Genomic DNA, 17,691 nt, shown 5'->3' with positions numbered 1-17,691 from the left:
GGAAGAATACTACAGGTTATCACAGTGCCCCTTGAAGTTTGGTGGGTTTTTTTTTATTGATTTAATTAATTTATTTTCCAGTGTCATCTAGTCAACCAGTGAAAGTAAATCTGCCCATATTATATTTGGTATTATACAGTATTTCACTGTCCCAATTCCAATGCTAGGCAACAGAAGTTATAAATGATTTGAACTCAACTGTATTTTAAGATACATTTTGTTTATTTCTCTCACAAAATGCATTTCTTTTATGTCATTTTATTTTAAACAACACAAAAATTGCTCAATTATAAAACAAAATCATAAAAATATGAATACAAAAAAAGTGAATTTTACTGTCATTTCTGAAAAATGATGAAGCACTATGCCTTTAAAAAGAAAACTGTTTCTACCCCATAATAACGATACCAAAATACCTAGCTGAAAAAGTCTTGTGGTATTTTCTTTCTTTTGACAGTGCAACAAAAATGTGTACCTTAAAACACTGCCTAACTTTTGAAAAACAACATGTTAAAAAGGGACATAAAATAGACACATATTCCGTAGACATTGCAATACATGTTTTTCATATATTAAAGTGCACTTGTGCTGTACCCATGTACAGCAAAACAATAGATTCTGTATTAACTGCAGAACCTCCCCTCTCCCGCAGCAACTCATATTTACCTTCATTTTCTGTTTTCTAACAGCCGCGGGTGCTTGCTGAAAGAATACAATAACTGGCATGGGAGATTTGCTGTTTTGCATTGACGGAAGAATTTGTTTTTTTTTCTATGCATTTAAACCCACCCCAAAGCCATAGTAAAGTCCACTTTTTTTGTTTATACAGTACCTACAGGTAAGCCTATAATAAGGTTTACCTGTAGGTACAGTAAATATCACCTAAACATGCACCTTTTAGGAGATATTTACTTTAGTAGCAGCTGATGACCTCACCAATGCATGCGCACTGCGCTCTCAAAGAAGGTCATGCTGTCCATTGAGAGAGCATGCACGGGACTGATGTCCTCGGGGCTCGGCCATTCAAATGACCTGCACCCGCGAACCCGAAAGGAAGACCAGTTGAAGATGGAAACCCTGTCAGTGGTGGCAGCGTGCCACTGGAGAGCTTTGTTTTATGGTAAGTCTGTCATAATGTGCTAGTATGTATACTAGCACAGGGCTTAAAATTTCAAGTCCTGAGCTACTAGCCAGGCCTTAGAGTTACTCGCCACCAACAAACACTCACAAACAGAGACACCTGTACACACACACAGAAACATGTTCACACACGCACAGAGACACATGTACAAACACACACATACAGACACATGTATACACACACAGACACGTACAGACATGCATACACACAGACACATGTACATACATGCACAGACACATGTACATACATACACAGACACATGTACGTACATACACACAATAAACACAAACACACACACACACATGTACATACACACACAGACACATGTACACACACACATACATGTACATACACGCAGACATGTACAGATACACACATGTACATACACACAGACACATGTACAATTGTACATGCATACACAGACACACACAAACACACACACATGTACACGTACACACACACCACCACCCCACCCCCCATAAAAAGTTGCAGTACTTCGTTGTTCACTCACAGATCTGGGTACTGCACTCTAGGGGGAGACAGAGCACAGCACACACTCCTTGCTTTGCTTTCACTGCGCGCAGCTATTGAGCAGTCTGACGGCTCCCAGTGCCAATGACAGATCCAGCCTGAGCTCCGAGCCTGCTCAGCAAGACGGCCCTGGGGGACACACTTGCCCCCACCATAATTTCCACTCGCCATTGGTGAGCAGGCGAGTGGAAATTTCAAGCCCTGTACTAGCACATTATGACATTAACCTGCAGGGGCCCAATTTATATTTTTGCATTTTCCTACTTCTTTGGGCCTTCAGATACAAGCTTTTTGGAGGCTAAAGGTTTTGCTGCTTCCCCACCACTCTTTGAAGTATTACATCCTTTTTTTATGCAGTTTTAACAATGTACACACCATATGATCACTTGTTCTGAAAACGTATCGAAAACTGTTTGGTTCTTCTAATAGGAGCTACATCATTAGATCTGTTTAATCGCTTGCCCTCCTGAGGATTTACCCCTCTTCCTGACCAGACCATTTTTTGCGTTACGGTGCTGCGTTACTTTAATTGCGAGGTCATGCAGCACTGCACCCCAATGAAATTTATGTCCTTTTTTCCCACAAATTGAGCTTTCTTTCGGTGGTATTTGATCACCTGTGTGTTTTATATTTTTTGCGCTATAAAAAAAAAAGCCATCAATTTTGAGAAAAAACACATTATTTTTGACTTTTTGCTATTAAACATGTCCAGTAAAAAAATTTAAAAAAATAAAATCTCGTCATAAAATTTAGGCCAAAATGTATTCTGCTACATGTCTTTGCTAAAAAAAAATCCCAATACGTGTAAATTAATTGGTAAATGAATTCGGTATTTTGGTGCTTCACTGTAAACACACTACTCTGGATGCTGTGCTGTGCACAACCATCCAGAGCAGTGTCCCTGAGCTGACAGAGAGGAGCACTGTTAGTAAACAAAGCAGTCCTCCTCCCCATCGGAGATAGTCGTAATCACCGAGCGTTGGCAGGAAATCACCGGCTGGGACCCGGTGATCGACAGCCGCGAATGGCGGCGATGGTAGGGTGCATGCGCGCCCCCTACCTATAAATATAAAATCAAGTAAATATATACGTGATTTTGCACACCCTGCTGCCCTGTAGCAGTATATCTGCTATAGGGCAGTCGAGATGTGGCTAAAGAGCAGTAAGGGCCTGTTCTTAGGGTGGAATGTGTAACATGTTCCCAATGCTATAGCTGCTGGCTGCCCACTGCCCCACCCCAATGACAGAAGTTCGAGGAGAAGCTGTCAATTATTAGAGTAAATTGCTGTGTAGAGTAGGGACCGCGCGAGAGCCTTGCGCGCTCCCTACCTGCCCCACCATTCGCGGCCGCTGATGTCAATTGTGATTACCCACAAGCGCCCAGTGATTACCAACAATCACCGAAGGGGAGGAGGGCTGCTTTGTTTACCAACAGTCCTCCTCCCTGTCAGCTCGGGCACACTGCTCTGGATGGCTGTGCTCAGCCACTGCACTGTGCCTGTATATAAATAGTGGTTGCACCATGCATGTGAGGTATCGCCACGAACGTCAGATCAAGGGCAGTAATTCTAGCACTAGAAACCCTCTGTAAATCTAAAATTGTAGCTTGTAAAGGCTTTTAAAGCGTTGCCTATGGATATTAAAAATGTATGCAGTTTGTCGCTATTGCACGGGGCATGCACAGTTTTAAATCATGACATGTTTGGTATCTATTTACTCAGCATACCATCATCTTTTATACTTTACCAAATAATTGGCCAATATATTGTGTTTTTGTGCATTAAGAGTAAAAAAGGTGTATTTTTTTTTATTTATTTGATTTTGAAAAATCGTTGCTCGAGTACTATGTGACATAAAAAAATTGCAGCACCCACCATTTTATTCACTAGGGTGTCTGCTTTAAACACATATATAATGTTTGAGGGTTCAAAGTAATTTCCTAGCACAAAATACAGATTTGTTTCATGTGAACAAAAGGTGTCAGAAAAGGCTTGGTCTTCAGGTGGTTAGAAGAGTGAGTGATGTGTGGCAAAAACTTCTAATGCTCGGAATAAAATACCCCCTTCCCCTCCAAAAACAATTACCCCTTTTTGAAAGTAGACACCCCAAACTAGTTGCTGAGAGGCATGTTGAGTCAATAGAAGAATTTATTTTTTTACAAGTTTTTGGAAAATGATCCCTTTTTGGAAAGTAGACACCCCAAGGAATTTAATAAGAAGCATGGTGAGTATTTTGCAGATCTCGTTTGTTGCCACAAGTTTTTGGAAAATTTGGAAGAAAAAAAACAAAAACATATTTTTTCTTTTCTTTTTTTATATTTTAAAACCTTGTGAGAAAAAATGAGATCTGTAAAATACTCATCATGCCTCTTTTTAAATTCCGTGGGGTGTCTACTTTCTAAAAAGGGGTAATTTGGGGGGGGGGGGTTTGGTGCTATCCTGGCATTTCAGTGCCTTTGAAACTGTGATAGATAGTGAGGAAATGAAATGAGGATGTTACGCACCTGCAGGCTTTCAAAGTGGTCATTGGATTTCAGGCTCCTGTATGTGGCTAGGTTCCCAAAAAGTCTTACACATGTGGTATCCCCATACTCAGTAGAAGTAGCAGAATGTATTTTGAGGTGTAATTCCACATTTACCCATGGGCTTGTGTGAGCAATATATCATTTAAGTGACACCTTTGTGTAAAAAAAAAAATGTTTTTGTCATTTTGCAAAAACTCGTGGAAAAAATAAATCTTCCATGGACTCAGTATGCTTCTCAGCAGATAGCTTAGGGTGTCTGCATTCCGAAAAGGGGTAATTTGGGGGTGCTTGTACTGTCCTGGTATTTTAGCACCTCAAGAAATTTTATAGGCAGTCAGAAAGTAAAAGCTGTGTAAATTCCATGATCTATACCATGGGTGTCAAACTGGCGGCCCTCCAGCTGTTGCCAAACTACAAGTCCCATGAAGCATTGCAAGATTGACAGTTACAAGCATGACTCCCAAAGGTAGAGATATGATGAAACACCCCTGATCTATGCCATAGTTTGCAGATGCTATAACTTTCACACAAAGCAATCAATATACACTTATTGGGATTTTTTTTACCAAAAACATATAGCAGAATACATTTTGGTCTAAATTTATAACAAAATTTGATTTTTTTCATTTTTTACTGGATATGTTTAATAGCAAAATGTAAAAAATATTTTTTTCTTCTCAAATTTTTTTTTTATAGCACAAAAAATAAAAACCGCACTTGCAATCAAATACCTCCTACAGAAATCTGTGGGAAAAAAAGGACGTCAATTTAATTTGGGTGCAGCGTTGCATGACCGCGCAATTGTCAGTTAAAATAATGCAGCGTCGTAACGCAAAAAATAGCCTGGTCAGGAAGGGGGGTAAATCCTCAGGAGAGCAAGTGGTTAAACACAGTTAAAATCAATAGCAATGCTTAAAATGAACAATTGAGTGACATCATCTTGACCATTTCATGGACAATTTGGCAGTGTTTACACACATTTCAAAGGAATTTTGTTGCATATTGAAGGAATGGTCTTTGGGGCAATTGACAACAAAAAGGTAAAATCAATAGAAATATTTAAAGGTAATGGAAATATTAGGAGAAGGTCGCTTTTAAGGTTGTTTTCAAGACTTTTAAAGACTTTGAATTGCTTCTGAGTGCCTTTTGTTTGCTTTTGGGTGTAGTTTTTTGCTTAACTGATTTTTAGACAAAAGCGTAAAAAAGGTGTGAAGATAGCATGTATTTTTTTCTTTGTTATTTGCTCGTTTTTTGCGAATTTGTTTTTTTCAACACAAGATTTAGAATCATGATCACTGTGCCTGACTGCACATGATGTAATTAAAAAAAAAGTACCACCATATTGTGGATTTGTTTTACATTTTTGTCCCTTCTTTTATTTTTTTTGCATTTTTTCCATGTTTTGTTTTTTGCAGTTTTATAGAAAATAGGAAAAACATTGTTTGCACTTTTAACACTGGGTACATCGTTGTATTACTTGTCTGTTTACATTTTTTAATCTGCTGTTATTTTTTCTATCGTCTATAAAACTTCAACCTCAAAGTATCAGGTATGCAAATAGGGAAAGAACATGTACATTTTTTTAATTTCAAATGTTATTTTGTTGTTTTTTATTTTTTGTCAACTGTTATAAATGCACCCTTATTATGTGAACAAAGACCAATTTGTTGAGAACTGTGGTGTGAATTAAGGATATTGGTGTTAGTCATCAATGTCCTCAGTTCACCTTCACAGTCCTCCCCAGAGCGTTTGTTTAGTGCTTTAGACAATAGCTATGAAAATAGCACCCAGGAACAAGCAGCTGCCTCAGCACTCCTTTTCAGAGTTTTTTAGGGCCTCTTCACACTGCTCCATTGAAAAACATAGTAAAAAGCATATGTGTTTTAGATGCATTTTTGGTGTATTTTCTGGTTGCCTGACTCCAGTCAGCACACCATTCATTTCAATTAGGAGGTGCTTTTTGGAGAGCTTACATGCACCAAACATGCAGGACTTTTATAAATGCATGCATCTGCAACGCATTGGTCTGAAGAGTTCCATATGATTTAAATAGTTACATTTTTCATGCCTTTTTGTATCTCTTTTTAGACTCAAAAGAGCATCAAGAACTGATCACTATGAGAGGGCCCTTAAACCACATCAGCCAGACCTGGTTTTAGGTGCCACTAATAGACAGCCCCTGAACCACATGATTGCTGACTACCTCAGGTTCAGGGCTGATTTGGATACTCTCAGAAGTGAGCACCCCATGGACACCCCAGGTGTCCAGGTTAGAAAATATGGTCAGAGCTTGCACAGTATTCACAGGAACTTCTGGCTTGCCCTGCATCCAGGTTGCTTGTGCTGTTTGAGAGAGCAAATCTGGAGCTGCAAAAATTACCACCTCCAAGACTGGCATTCTGAGCCCCTCTTTGTCTAAGCTTTTTGCACCGCACCCCTTCCCAATAATTATAATATTATAATCTAGCGGAAGTCTCTGGCCTGGGCAGCCACAGAATAGGAGATTCCCAGCTTCAATTTTTTTTTATTTGTTTTTATTTTCCATATTTCTGTTTTTTATTTAGATTTTTTTTTTTCTTTTTATAATTTGACGGAGAGTTTCGGTGCAGATGAGGTGAGGTTGTGTGACGTTTTGCATGAAAAGTGTTTTTCCAGACCTTTTTCATGCTGGAACATACACAAAACACTGCAGAATTGTCCTGTACTCAGGGAGCCACTGTGATGGCTTACTGACTTCCTGCTGCCATTTGTAAACACAGGAGCTGCAGAGGAAGTGTTCCACTACTCATTTCTAGGGTTGATACTTTGGGCATGTTTGGATCCTAATCACCCACCTGAGTGAGCCTGCCTTGAATCTGATACTGTACTGGGCCTACCCTTGTATACATGCGGCTGCAGGGTGGGGAGTGCGCTGGCCTCAGATAATACAGTGACAGCTGCTTTTTGGTGGACTCGCTCAGGTGGGTTCGGAATAGGATCCAAACATGGCCAAGCTCATACTTACTCACTTCCTTTGCCACATACTGCATCAGATGATGTCATGTGTTTGAACTGCAGAGGAAGTGTTTCACTACTCATTTCTAGGGTTGATACTTTGGGCATGTTTGGATCCTATTCACCTACCTGAGTGAGCCTGCCAAGAATCTGCCACTGTACTGGGCTGACCCTTGTATACACGCGGCTGCAGGGTGGGGAATACCCTGGCCTCAGATAATATGCTTTTTGGTGGGCTCACTGCTTTTTGGTGTGCTCACTCACTCAGTACTGAATAGAATTCGAACATGGCCAAGCTCATACTTACTCACTTACTTTGCCACATATTGCATCAGATGATGTCATCTGTCAGAACTTCAGATGAAATAAGTAGTGGAAGTGTAAGAGCATTCCTACACAAAGATCGGGAACGCGCATGCGTGAAAGAGATCCCGCAGAATTGCCGATTGTGCGCAGGAATGTGCGATCGCGCACATGCACGGCGAAGATTGGCACCAGGCGGGCTATTTAAGGTGCGGCTCTGCCCAGATTCAGTGCTGACTGGTCTTCAGCTCCCCCGTGTCCTGCTTGCTCCTGTTCGTTTCCTTGTTGCTGACCCGGCTTGTTCCTGACCCGACTCTGAGTACTCTCATGTCCCCGGTTCCTGACTTCGGCTCTGATCCTGACTTTGGCTTTTCCTCCTGATCCTGTACTGTGCTGCCCGACTGTTATGACCCTGGCTATCCTACGACTCCGCTCCAGTCCTATGTCCTGGCTACTAACCTGGCTCTGCTGTGCATCTGGCAATCCATTGTACCTGCCTGGTCTATTGCTACAGTACCCAAATCAGAGGATATCCTGCCTACCAAGGTCATCATCTGCAAGAGCCGCAAGCAAACCTCTGGTGCTCTTGTCCCCCTGGTCCCTTGACTCCCTCTGTTCCAACTTCAGCGGGGTCAGGGCTAGTGACACAAGTGAGGCCGACCTCGTCAATTCAGTCTCCCATCAGGTACGTGACAGGAAGACTTCCTCTGATGACTAATGTGTTTAGAAGTTGCAAAACACCATCAGGCCCTTCTTGATGTCTGGTTGGCCTTTTTTTAAAAGCAGGTTTGAAAAATTAGGCATGACGGTAGAATCCATATTTACACTTAAAACTCACCTAGCATAACCCCAAACAAGTTAATAGATTCCCAGGTCTTCTCCTTCCATCTGAGTTCTTCCTGGCTTCCAGAAGTATAGGATGGAGTGCTCTAATGTTAGTGAAACACTAAAAGCCCTTCCAAATAACTAAAGAAAAATTTATTTTGAAGTTGATGGGAATTGCACTGGAATATTTTACATGCCAACTCATGTGTGAGTAGTAGAGCCTAGAGAAGGTACTCCTCCATTCTCTAACAAAGTTTTTTCTTGACACAAGGTAAAGGTTCAACAACTATTAAATGTAAAGGAGAACTTCAGTCAATACACCTAGAACACTTAAAAAGAAATTGTCACTTTGCTCATGGTTTCATGTATTTTCAAAGCAACTCCCTGGACCCCCTTCTAGTCCCACCACTGGTTCACTGTAATTTTATCAACTTGGCACTGCCATTTATAAACAAAGAAGCTGGCAGAGAAAGTCTTCCACTACTTGATTCCTCTGCATGCTCTGCGCTAAATGATGTAATCAGTCAGAGCCGCAGGTGGACCAAGTAGGTAAAGACTTCCCCTTTAGGGACAGTGGGACAGGTATGTGTGACTGTCCAGTGCAGCCTGCTATAATACCTAAGAAAGCTATAGCACAATTCATTTTCACAAGATAAAGCACTGATTAGACTTGGCTTCCCATGGAAACTGCATCAGACTGGAAAAGTGTACTTAAATGTAGTCAGGGCCATGGATATGAGGGTACCTCCAGTTCTCCTGTATGGGGCCCAGGCAGCTGGGTGAATCAGATGTGGGCAGAGAAGGTGATCAGCATGGCGGGGGGGGGGGGAATTACAGGAACCTATCCCCTGTATGGCTTTCTCTGTAGCAGCACAAAGCTGGCTCCTTCTTGCCCAGGCCCCCACCCTCGCAGTGCTCCTGGCTTCCCACTGGCAACTGCAACACAATAGGATCCTTTAGGATGGAGAATGGGGAAAGGGTCCGGTAAATATGTCACATTTACCAGCCCCTTCCTCTCCTGAATGAACACAATGAGTGATCGGTACCAATCACTCAATGTGTTTATTCATAACTAAAGCATAGTAAACTGTGGGGGGTTTTATTTGGGGGGGGCGGCTGTCAGGTTGGTTGTTTGGGACCTCGTGGTTTCTAACAGCAGCCCTGAATGTAGTCCATCCACCAGCTCAACTAGAATATGCATCAGACCTAAGTTATACTACATTTTTGCTGTTGATAATATCTATCCTGGCATCTGCAGAATACTATTCAAATGTAATGGATTTTTATTTTCTGCTAAGTTTGGAAAGTTTCCATCTGTAAACTGTGGAAAACTGCATGATGAACATTTTAATAATTCATGTTTAAACACACATCAGTGCACACATCAATGTAAAAGCAGTCAGTCTAACATGCAAAATGCCCTTAATGGCTGCAGTACAGCACTTAGAACTACATCACTTACAGTTAGAAAGCACTGTATATTTCTCATGTTTTGTACATGTTATTACATTTCTTTTTATTATTAAAATCCATAAACATTACTTTATATATTTATACATTATACACTATATTATACATTATATATTATCACAATATCCTGCCTTCTACCCCACAAAGTCACTGCAAAAGTGATTTAAAAAGGTCTGCAAAGGTGATTTAAAAATATAGCTGTTACTAAAAAGAAAAATATTTACCTCAACTCAGCTTCCGATGTCTCAAGGAGGCGCGGGTGACATCACCATGCCTCACCTCTACCTTCTGGGATATCAGGGAGGTCAAAATCTCTCAGTAGTGTACTCCAGCCAATAGCAGGAGTGTAGATTCATCAGATTTCGAATGCCCAGCTATCCCAGGAGGCAATGGTGAAGCACGTTGATGTCACTTACGCCTACCGGAAGCTTCCGAGGGTGAGGCTGAAATAAGGATACATTTTTGTTTTGTTTTTTTGTTTTTAGCAACAGCTTTATTTTTAAATCACATTTGCAGAGGATCTAACATAAGGGGCTTTTATTAGAGCAAACCTTCCAATTTCCTAAAAGGTAAGCTTTAAAAAAAAGGCCAGTGAAAAAAAATTTGCAGGCAGCAGACTGTAGACACCAACCAGCAACATTAAAGTGTTAGTAAACCCACAACAGTAAAATCAGTCTGTATATGCAGTAAAGCATGCTTGGTATACTCACTGTGGAACCTAAGAGGTTAATCCTCTGCATTGTGTAAAAATGCTGTTTGATCCTGACTTCTCTGATCCTCCCCTTCTTCCAGTGCCCCCCTCTTATCTTCTGATAAGACATATCATGTGGAGTCACTCTGCACATGCTCAGTTTGGTGCGTATTGCTTGAGAGGTTGTTTTATTTTTCTTGGGAGAGTGCATGTGATCAGCACAGGGCCAATCAGCACTGTCCAGATAGAGGTGGGGGGTCCTGCATCCTCCTAGAGCAAAATGAAAACTCCTCCTACAAACTTAAACATGTGCTCAGCTGGACACTGATATAAATCACAAGACTGCTCTAACTGCTGATGAGAAAAGGTATTTAGCAGTTTAAATTTACTAAAATATTTGCGTTTCCATGTACTGTGTACTGTGGGAGACCAGATATAGTAAATGCAGGTTCCTGGGTTTAGTAACACTTTAAGATGCAATTAAAGATGACTGAAGGTAAGAACTGTTTTCTTTTCCCACCTCCAAATTCTCCAAAATATAGCTTTACAATTTTTTATCACATTTTTGTATGGTGATTTTTCTATATTAACAGTTCTTTTATGTGCAGCAATCCAGTCTCCTTTTTTTCTACACTGCTCAAAAAAAAAATAGTCACACTTTTTAATCAGAGTATAGCATCAAGTCATTTAAAGATCTGGGATATTGATCTGATCAGTTAAGTATCAGAGGGGGTTGTTAATCAGTTTCAGCTGCTTTGGTGTTAATGAAATTAACAGGTGCACTAGATGGGCAACAATCAGACGACCCCCAAAACAGGAATGGTTTTACAGGTGGAAGCACTGACATTTTTTTCCCTACTCATCATCCATAGAAGGTCCTTAACCCATCAGCAGGACTGGTATCTGCTCCTTTGTACAAGGAGGAACAGGATGAGCATGGGCCACTGGTGTGAATGTCTGACCAAACAATCAGAAACAGACTTCATGAGGGGGGCCTGAGGGCCCGATGTCCTCTAGTGGGCCCTGTGCTCACTGCCCGGCACCAGAGAGCTCGACTGGCATATGCCATTGAACACCAAATTTGTGCTTTTCACAGATGAGAGCAGGTTCACCCTGAGCACATGTGACAGACGTGAAAGGATCTGGAGAAGCTGTGAAGAACGTTAAGCTGCCTGTTACATCATTCAGCATGACCGTTTTGGTGGTGGGTCAGTGATGATCTAGGGAGGCATATCCATGGAGAGACGCACAGACCTCTACAGGCTAGACAATGGCACCCTGACTGCCATTAGGTATCGGGATGAAATCCTTGGACCCATTGTCAGACCCTAAGCTGGTGCAGTGGGTCCTGGGTTGTTCCTGGTGCATGACAATGCCTGGCCTCATGTACCGAGAGCATGCAGGTGGTTCCTGGAGGATGAAGGAATTGATACCATTGAATGGCCCCCATGCTCCCCTGACCTAAATTCAATAGAACACCTCTGGGATATCATGTATCGGTCCATCCAACGCCGCCAGGTTGCACCTCAAACTGTCCAGGAGCTCAGTGATGCCCTAGTCCAGATCTGGGAGGAAATACTCCAGGACACCATCCGTTGTTTCATTAGGAGCATGCCCCAATGTGGTCAGGCATGTATACAAGCACGTGGGGGCCATACAAACTACTGAGTACAATTCTGAGTTTCTACAATGAAATTTCAGCAAAATGGACTAGCCTGCTGCATCATTTTTTCACTTTGTTTTTAGGGGTGTCTTTGTATTCAGTCCTCTGTTGGTTGATAATTATCATTTCCTTTAAACGATGGGGCATCCTTACGTTTCTAACACATTACCCAGTCTATATCAGTATAGATATCCAGCATTATATTTTTCACCATTGAGATTTGATGTGTTTTCAAAGTGTTACTTTAATTTTTTTGAGGAGTGTGTGTATATATATATACAGTGGGGCAAAAAAGTATTTAGTCAGTCACCAATTGTGCAAGTTCTCCCACTTAAAAAGATGAGAGAGGCCTGTAATTGGCATCATAGGTAGACCTCAACTATGAGAGACAAAATGAGAAAAAAAATCCAGACAATCACATTGACTTATTTAGAAAGAATTTATTTATTTATTATCAAAAGTTCATCTCAATACTTTGTTATATATCCTTTGTTGGCAATGACAGAGGTCAAACGTTTCCTGTAAGTCTTCACAAGGTTGGCACACACTGTTGCTGGTATGTTGGCCCATTCCTCCATGCAGATCTCCTCTAGAGCAGTGATGTTTTGGGGCTGTCACTGGGCAACACGAACTTTCAACTCCCTCCAAAGGTTTTCTATGGGGTTGAGATCTGGAGACTGGCTAGGCCACTCCAGGACCTTGAAATGCTTCTTACGAAGCCACTCTTTCGTTGCCCGGGCGGTATGTTTGGGATCATTGTCATGTTGGAAGACCCAGCCACGTTTCATCTTCAATGCCCTTGCTGATGGAAGGAGGTTTGCACTCAAAATCTCACGATACATGGCCCCATTCATTCTGTACTGTACATGGACCAGTCGTCCTGGTCCCTTTGTGGAGAAACAGCCCCAAAGCATGATGTTGCCACCCCCATGCTTCACAGTAGGTATGGTGTTCTTTGGATGCAACTCAGCATTCTCTCTCCTCCAAACACGACGAGTTGTGTTTCTACCAAACAGTTCTATTTTGGTTTCATCTAACCATATGACATTCTCCCAATCCTCTTCTGGATCATCCAAATGCTCTCTAGCAAACTTCAGACGGGCCCGGATATGTACTGGCTTAAGCAGGGGGACTTGCCTGGCACTGCAGGATCTGAGTCCCTGGCGGCGTAGTGTGTTACTGATGGTAGCCTTTGTTACGTTGGTCCCAGCTCTCTGCAGGTCATTCACTAGGTCCCCCCGTGTGGTCCTGGGATTTTTGCTCACCGTTCTTGTGATCATTTTGACCCCACGGGGTGAGATCTTGCGTGGAGCCCCAGATCGAGGGAGATTATCAGTGGTCTTGTATGTCTTCCATTTTCTAATTATTGCTCCCACAGTTGATTTGTTCACACCAAGCTGCTTGCCTATTGCAGATTCAGTCTTCCCAGCCTGGTGCAGGTCTACAATTTTGTTTCTGGCGTACTTTGACAGCTCTTTGGTCTTCACCATAGTGGAGTTTGGAGTGTGACTGTTTGAGGTTGTGGACAGGTGTCTTTTATACTGATAACAAGTTCAAACAGGTGCCATTGATACAGGTAATAAGTGCAGGACAGAGGAGCCTCTTAAAGAAGAAGGTACAGGTCTGTGAGAGCCAGAAATCTTGCTTGTTTGTAGGTGACCAAATACTTATATTCCACCATAATTTGCAAATAAATTCTTTCCAAATTGTCTGGATTTTTTTTCTCATTTTGTCTCTCATAGTTGAGGTCTACCTATGATGCCAATTACAGGCCTCTCTCATCTTTTTAAGTGGGAGAACTTGCACAATTGGTGGCTGACTAAATACTTTTTTGCCCCACTGTATATATATACTGTATATATACTTTTTTTTTTTTTTAATAAAATAACATACTTGCTCTATGCACTGGTTTTGCATTGGTTTTGCACAGAGCAATCCCGATCTTTTCTCAGGTTACCCGCTGGCACTTTTGGCTCCTCCGCCCCACCACAAGTGCCCCCGTAGAAAGCCAGTTTGCACAGACAGTACAGATCACTTCCACCCCCCTCTCCCTAGTCACAGAATTTGATTGACAGCAGTTGGAGGCAATGGCTCCCGCTGCTATCAATCTGCACTCTATGCATTAAGATAAAAAAAAACTTTAGAACCCCCTTTAACTTTTCCTATCACAGCTAAAGCACATTGTCAATCTGCTGGGAAACCACCCATTTATAATGAGTGGCTTATTGCCTCCTAGTTAGTCCTTCTAAGTCAGCTGGCATAAAGGCTAGGGTTACTTGAGTTACTACCTGAATCTCAAAAGTGCTAGATTTGTTGTGAACCCATGATAGCGAGGAAGCTGGACCTCCATACTAAGGGATACAAAATTACGTCACAAGTCTAACATTCATAATAGTATTACCTTTGCATATGGGCAACTTGGTGTGGTCATTTTCAATTAGGAAACAGTTGGATGTATTACTGGTTTCATATGTTTTACACTGAACCTAGAGAAAATAAAAGACACATTTCAATGTCTTCTTTGCATACATAAAACATACAGCACAGAATAACAAACTACTTGAAAAGCATAATCTACAGTTTTGGATGTACAGTATTCATTGTTACAATAAAATGATTGATTAAAACTTTTAAATAAATAAAAATCTCTCATTAAAGTGGAATTCTGGGCTAAAGCTAACTAATTTGAAAACTTCTCCCACCTATCTTCTAACTCAGAGGTCCTCAAACTACGGCCCGTGGACCACATGCGGCCCGCTGAGGACATTTATCCGGCCCGCCGGCAGGGGCGTATTTGCCGCGAGGAAGGGACACTGAGTACAGGGGTGGGCAGGGGGCTGCTGTATCTTACCTGGCTCCGTGTCCCAGTCCCATGACGATCCAGTCCAGGAAGCGCTGCTCCTTCATTCACTCCAGCCACTCCTTCACTCAATGTTCGCTCTGCCGCTCGGCTCCTCCTCCTCACTGGTGATTGGGCGCCAGAACTGTAGCTCAGGAAAGGCACACAGGCGGCCAATCCTGCGAGGAGTCGGAGCTGAGCGGCCCCGCGAACATCGAGTGAGGGAGAGGCCGAAGTGAAGAAGGACAGCTGACAGGTAAGTGTGCCATGCAGATGGTGCTGCTGCAACCAGGTATGCTGGCTGCAGCAGCACCATGCTGGAACAGGGGTCAGCCAGTTAAGTGTCATTGGTGTCAGTGGGAGGAATAGTGCCCCATCATTGGTGTCACTGATACTAATGATGGGGCATTATTCCTCCCACTGACACCAATGATGGGGCACTATTCATCCCCCCACTGACACCAACGATGGGGCACTATTCATCCCCCCACTGACACCAACGATGGGGCACTATTCCTCCCCCCACTGACACCAACGATGGGGCACTATTCCACACCCCACTGACACCAACGATGGAACACTATTCCTTCCCCCACTGACACCAATGATGGGGTACTATTCCTCCCACTGACACCAATGTTGGGACACTATCCCCCCCCCCACTGACACCAATGACGGGGCACTATTCCCCCCCACTGACACCAATGACGTACTATTCCTCCCACTGACACCAAAGATGGGGCACTATTCTTCCCACTGACACCAATGATGGGACACTATTCCTCCCACTGACACCAATGATGAGACACTATTCCTCCCAATGACACCAATGTTGGGACACTATCCCCTTCCCCCACTGACACCAATGACGGGGCATTATTCCCCCCCCCCCACACTGACATCGATGGAGCACTATTCCTCCCCCCACTGACACCAACAATGGGGCACTATTCCTCCCCCCACTGACACCAATGATGGGGCACTATTCCTCCCACTGACAACAATGATGGGGCACGATTCTTTCCACTGACACCAATGATGGGGCACTATTCCTCCCACTGACACCAATGATGGGGCATGTTTCTTCCCACTGATACCAATGATGGGGCACGATTCTTCCCACTGATACCAATGATGGGGCACTATTCCTCCCACTGACACCAATGATGGGGCACTATTTCGCTCCATAAGACATAAGATTGGGGGGGAAATGTCTGTGCGTCTTATGGAGCGGCCGGCCCAGTATTCCCGCCACTGTTGTATATCCGCAGTCTCTGGTCATCTGTACTGTGTCCGCAGTCTCTGGTCATCTGTACTGTATCCGCAGTCTCTGGTCATCTCCTGTACTGTATCCGCAGTCTCTGGTCATCTCCTGTACTGTGTCCGCAGTCTCTGGTCATCTCCTGTACTGTGTCCGCAGTCTCTGGTCATCTCCTGTACTGTGTCCGCAGTCTCTGGTCATCTCCTGTACTTTGTCCGCAGTCTCTGGTCATCTCCTGTACTGTGTCCGCAGTCTCTGGTCATCTCCTGTACTGTGTCCGCAGTCTCTGGTCATCTCCTGTACTGTGTCCGCAGTCTCTGGTCATCTCCTGTACTGTGTCTGCATTTGTTCATAGTTTTTTTTTTAAACTATAGTCCGGCCCTCCAACGGTCTGAGGGACAGTGAACTGGCCCCCTGTTTAAAAAGTTTGAGGACCCCTGTTCTAACTACTATATTAACTAGAATAATAACAAGGGAGCATGAGGCCATACATATTTATCGCTGAACGTATTTTATCTGCCAATTAACCAAAAAATAGACAGCAAAAAAGGGGGGATGTGAAAAGAAATTCACAAGAAAAATCGGTTACATAAGGACAGAAAGCGATACCCAAAGATGTATCAAAAAATTATGCTTTATTGCTAATTTTGCACATATTTAGACATTTAGGTAAATACCACAGTTAGCCATCACCACAAGATGAGACAATACCAAAGGAATAGACCTAAAACAAAAACAAAAAATTATAAAAGAAAGACGTCATGACGAGCCATGAATATGATTGTGCTGTAAAGACAATGACACATGGTCTAATGTATATGCAGCACAGGCACATTGGAAACACCACCATGTAGGGGATGTACACAAATATTATGGACATGAAGGACTATGCATCAAAATTGCAATGTAAAAACATTGGTACCAATGGAATATGTGGACTGAGGAGCCCAACTAGAGAATGCTAGTATGCTAGTATGTAATCCAGATCAGGGCAAGAATCAAAAGAGAGAGATATATGCAACACATAGATTTCAATGCTAATACAGGTGAAACTCGAAAAATTTGAATAACCGTGCAAAAGTTCATTAATGCAACTTAAAAGGTGAAACTAATATATGAGATAGACTCATTACATGCAAAGCAAGATAGCAAGATAGTTCAAGCCGTGATTTGTCATAATTGTGATGATTATGGCTCACAGCTCATGAAAACCACAAATCCACAATCTCAGAAAATTAGAATATTACATGCAATCAATAAAACAAGGATTGTACATAGAACAATATCGGACCTCTGAAAAGTATAAGCATGCATATGTACTCAGTAATTGGTTTGGGCCCCTTTTGCAGCAATTACTGCCTCAATGCGGCATGGCATGGAAGCTATCAGCCTGTGGCACTGCTGAGGTGTTATGGAAGACCAGGATGCTTCAATAGTGGCCTTCAGCTC

The 17,691-nt window shown here is 42.5% G+C and overlaps 1 protein-coding gene across 1 annotated transcript in view; it reads right to left on the bottom strand.

The window, feature by feature from the left end:
- The window catches only part of IL12RB1 (interleukin 12 receptor subunit beta 1), a 163,516-nt gene that overhangs the window by 102,230 nt on the left and 43,595 nt on the right, over positions 1-17,691 (bottom strand). Inside the window, exon 5 of the mRNA XM_089670055.1 lies at positions 14,544-14,628. Coding sequence (XP_089526181.1) covers positions 14,544-14,628 — 85 coding nt within the window. The remainder of the gene's footprint in view (positions 1-14,543; positions 14,629-17,691) is intronic.

This window comes from Staurois parvus, unplaced genomic scaffold (assembly GCF_062004578.1).
Source record: "Staurois parvus isolate SC_StPar_1 unplaced genomic scaffold, SC_StPar_1.0 ptg000086l, whole genome shotgun sequence".
NCBI classification, from domain to species: Eukaryota; Metazoa; Chordata; class Amphibia; order Anura; family Ranidae; genus Staurois; species Staurois parvus.
This window is presented reverse-complemented; position numbering and strand designations above follow the sequence as displayed.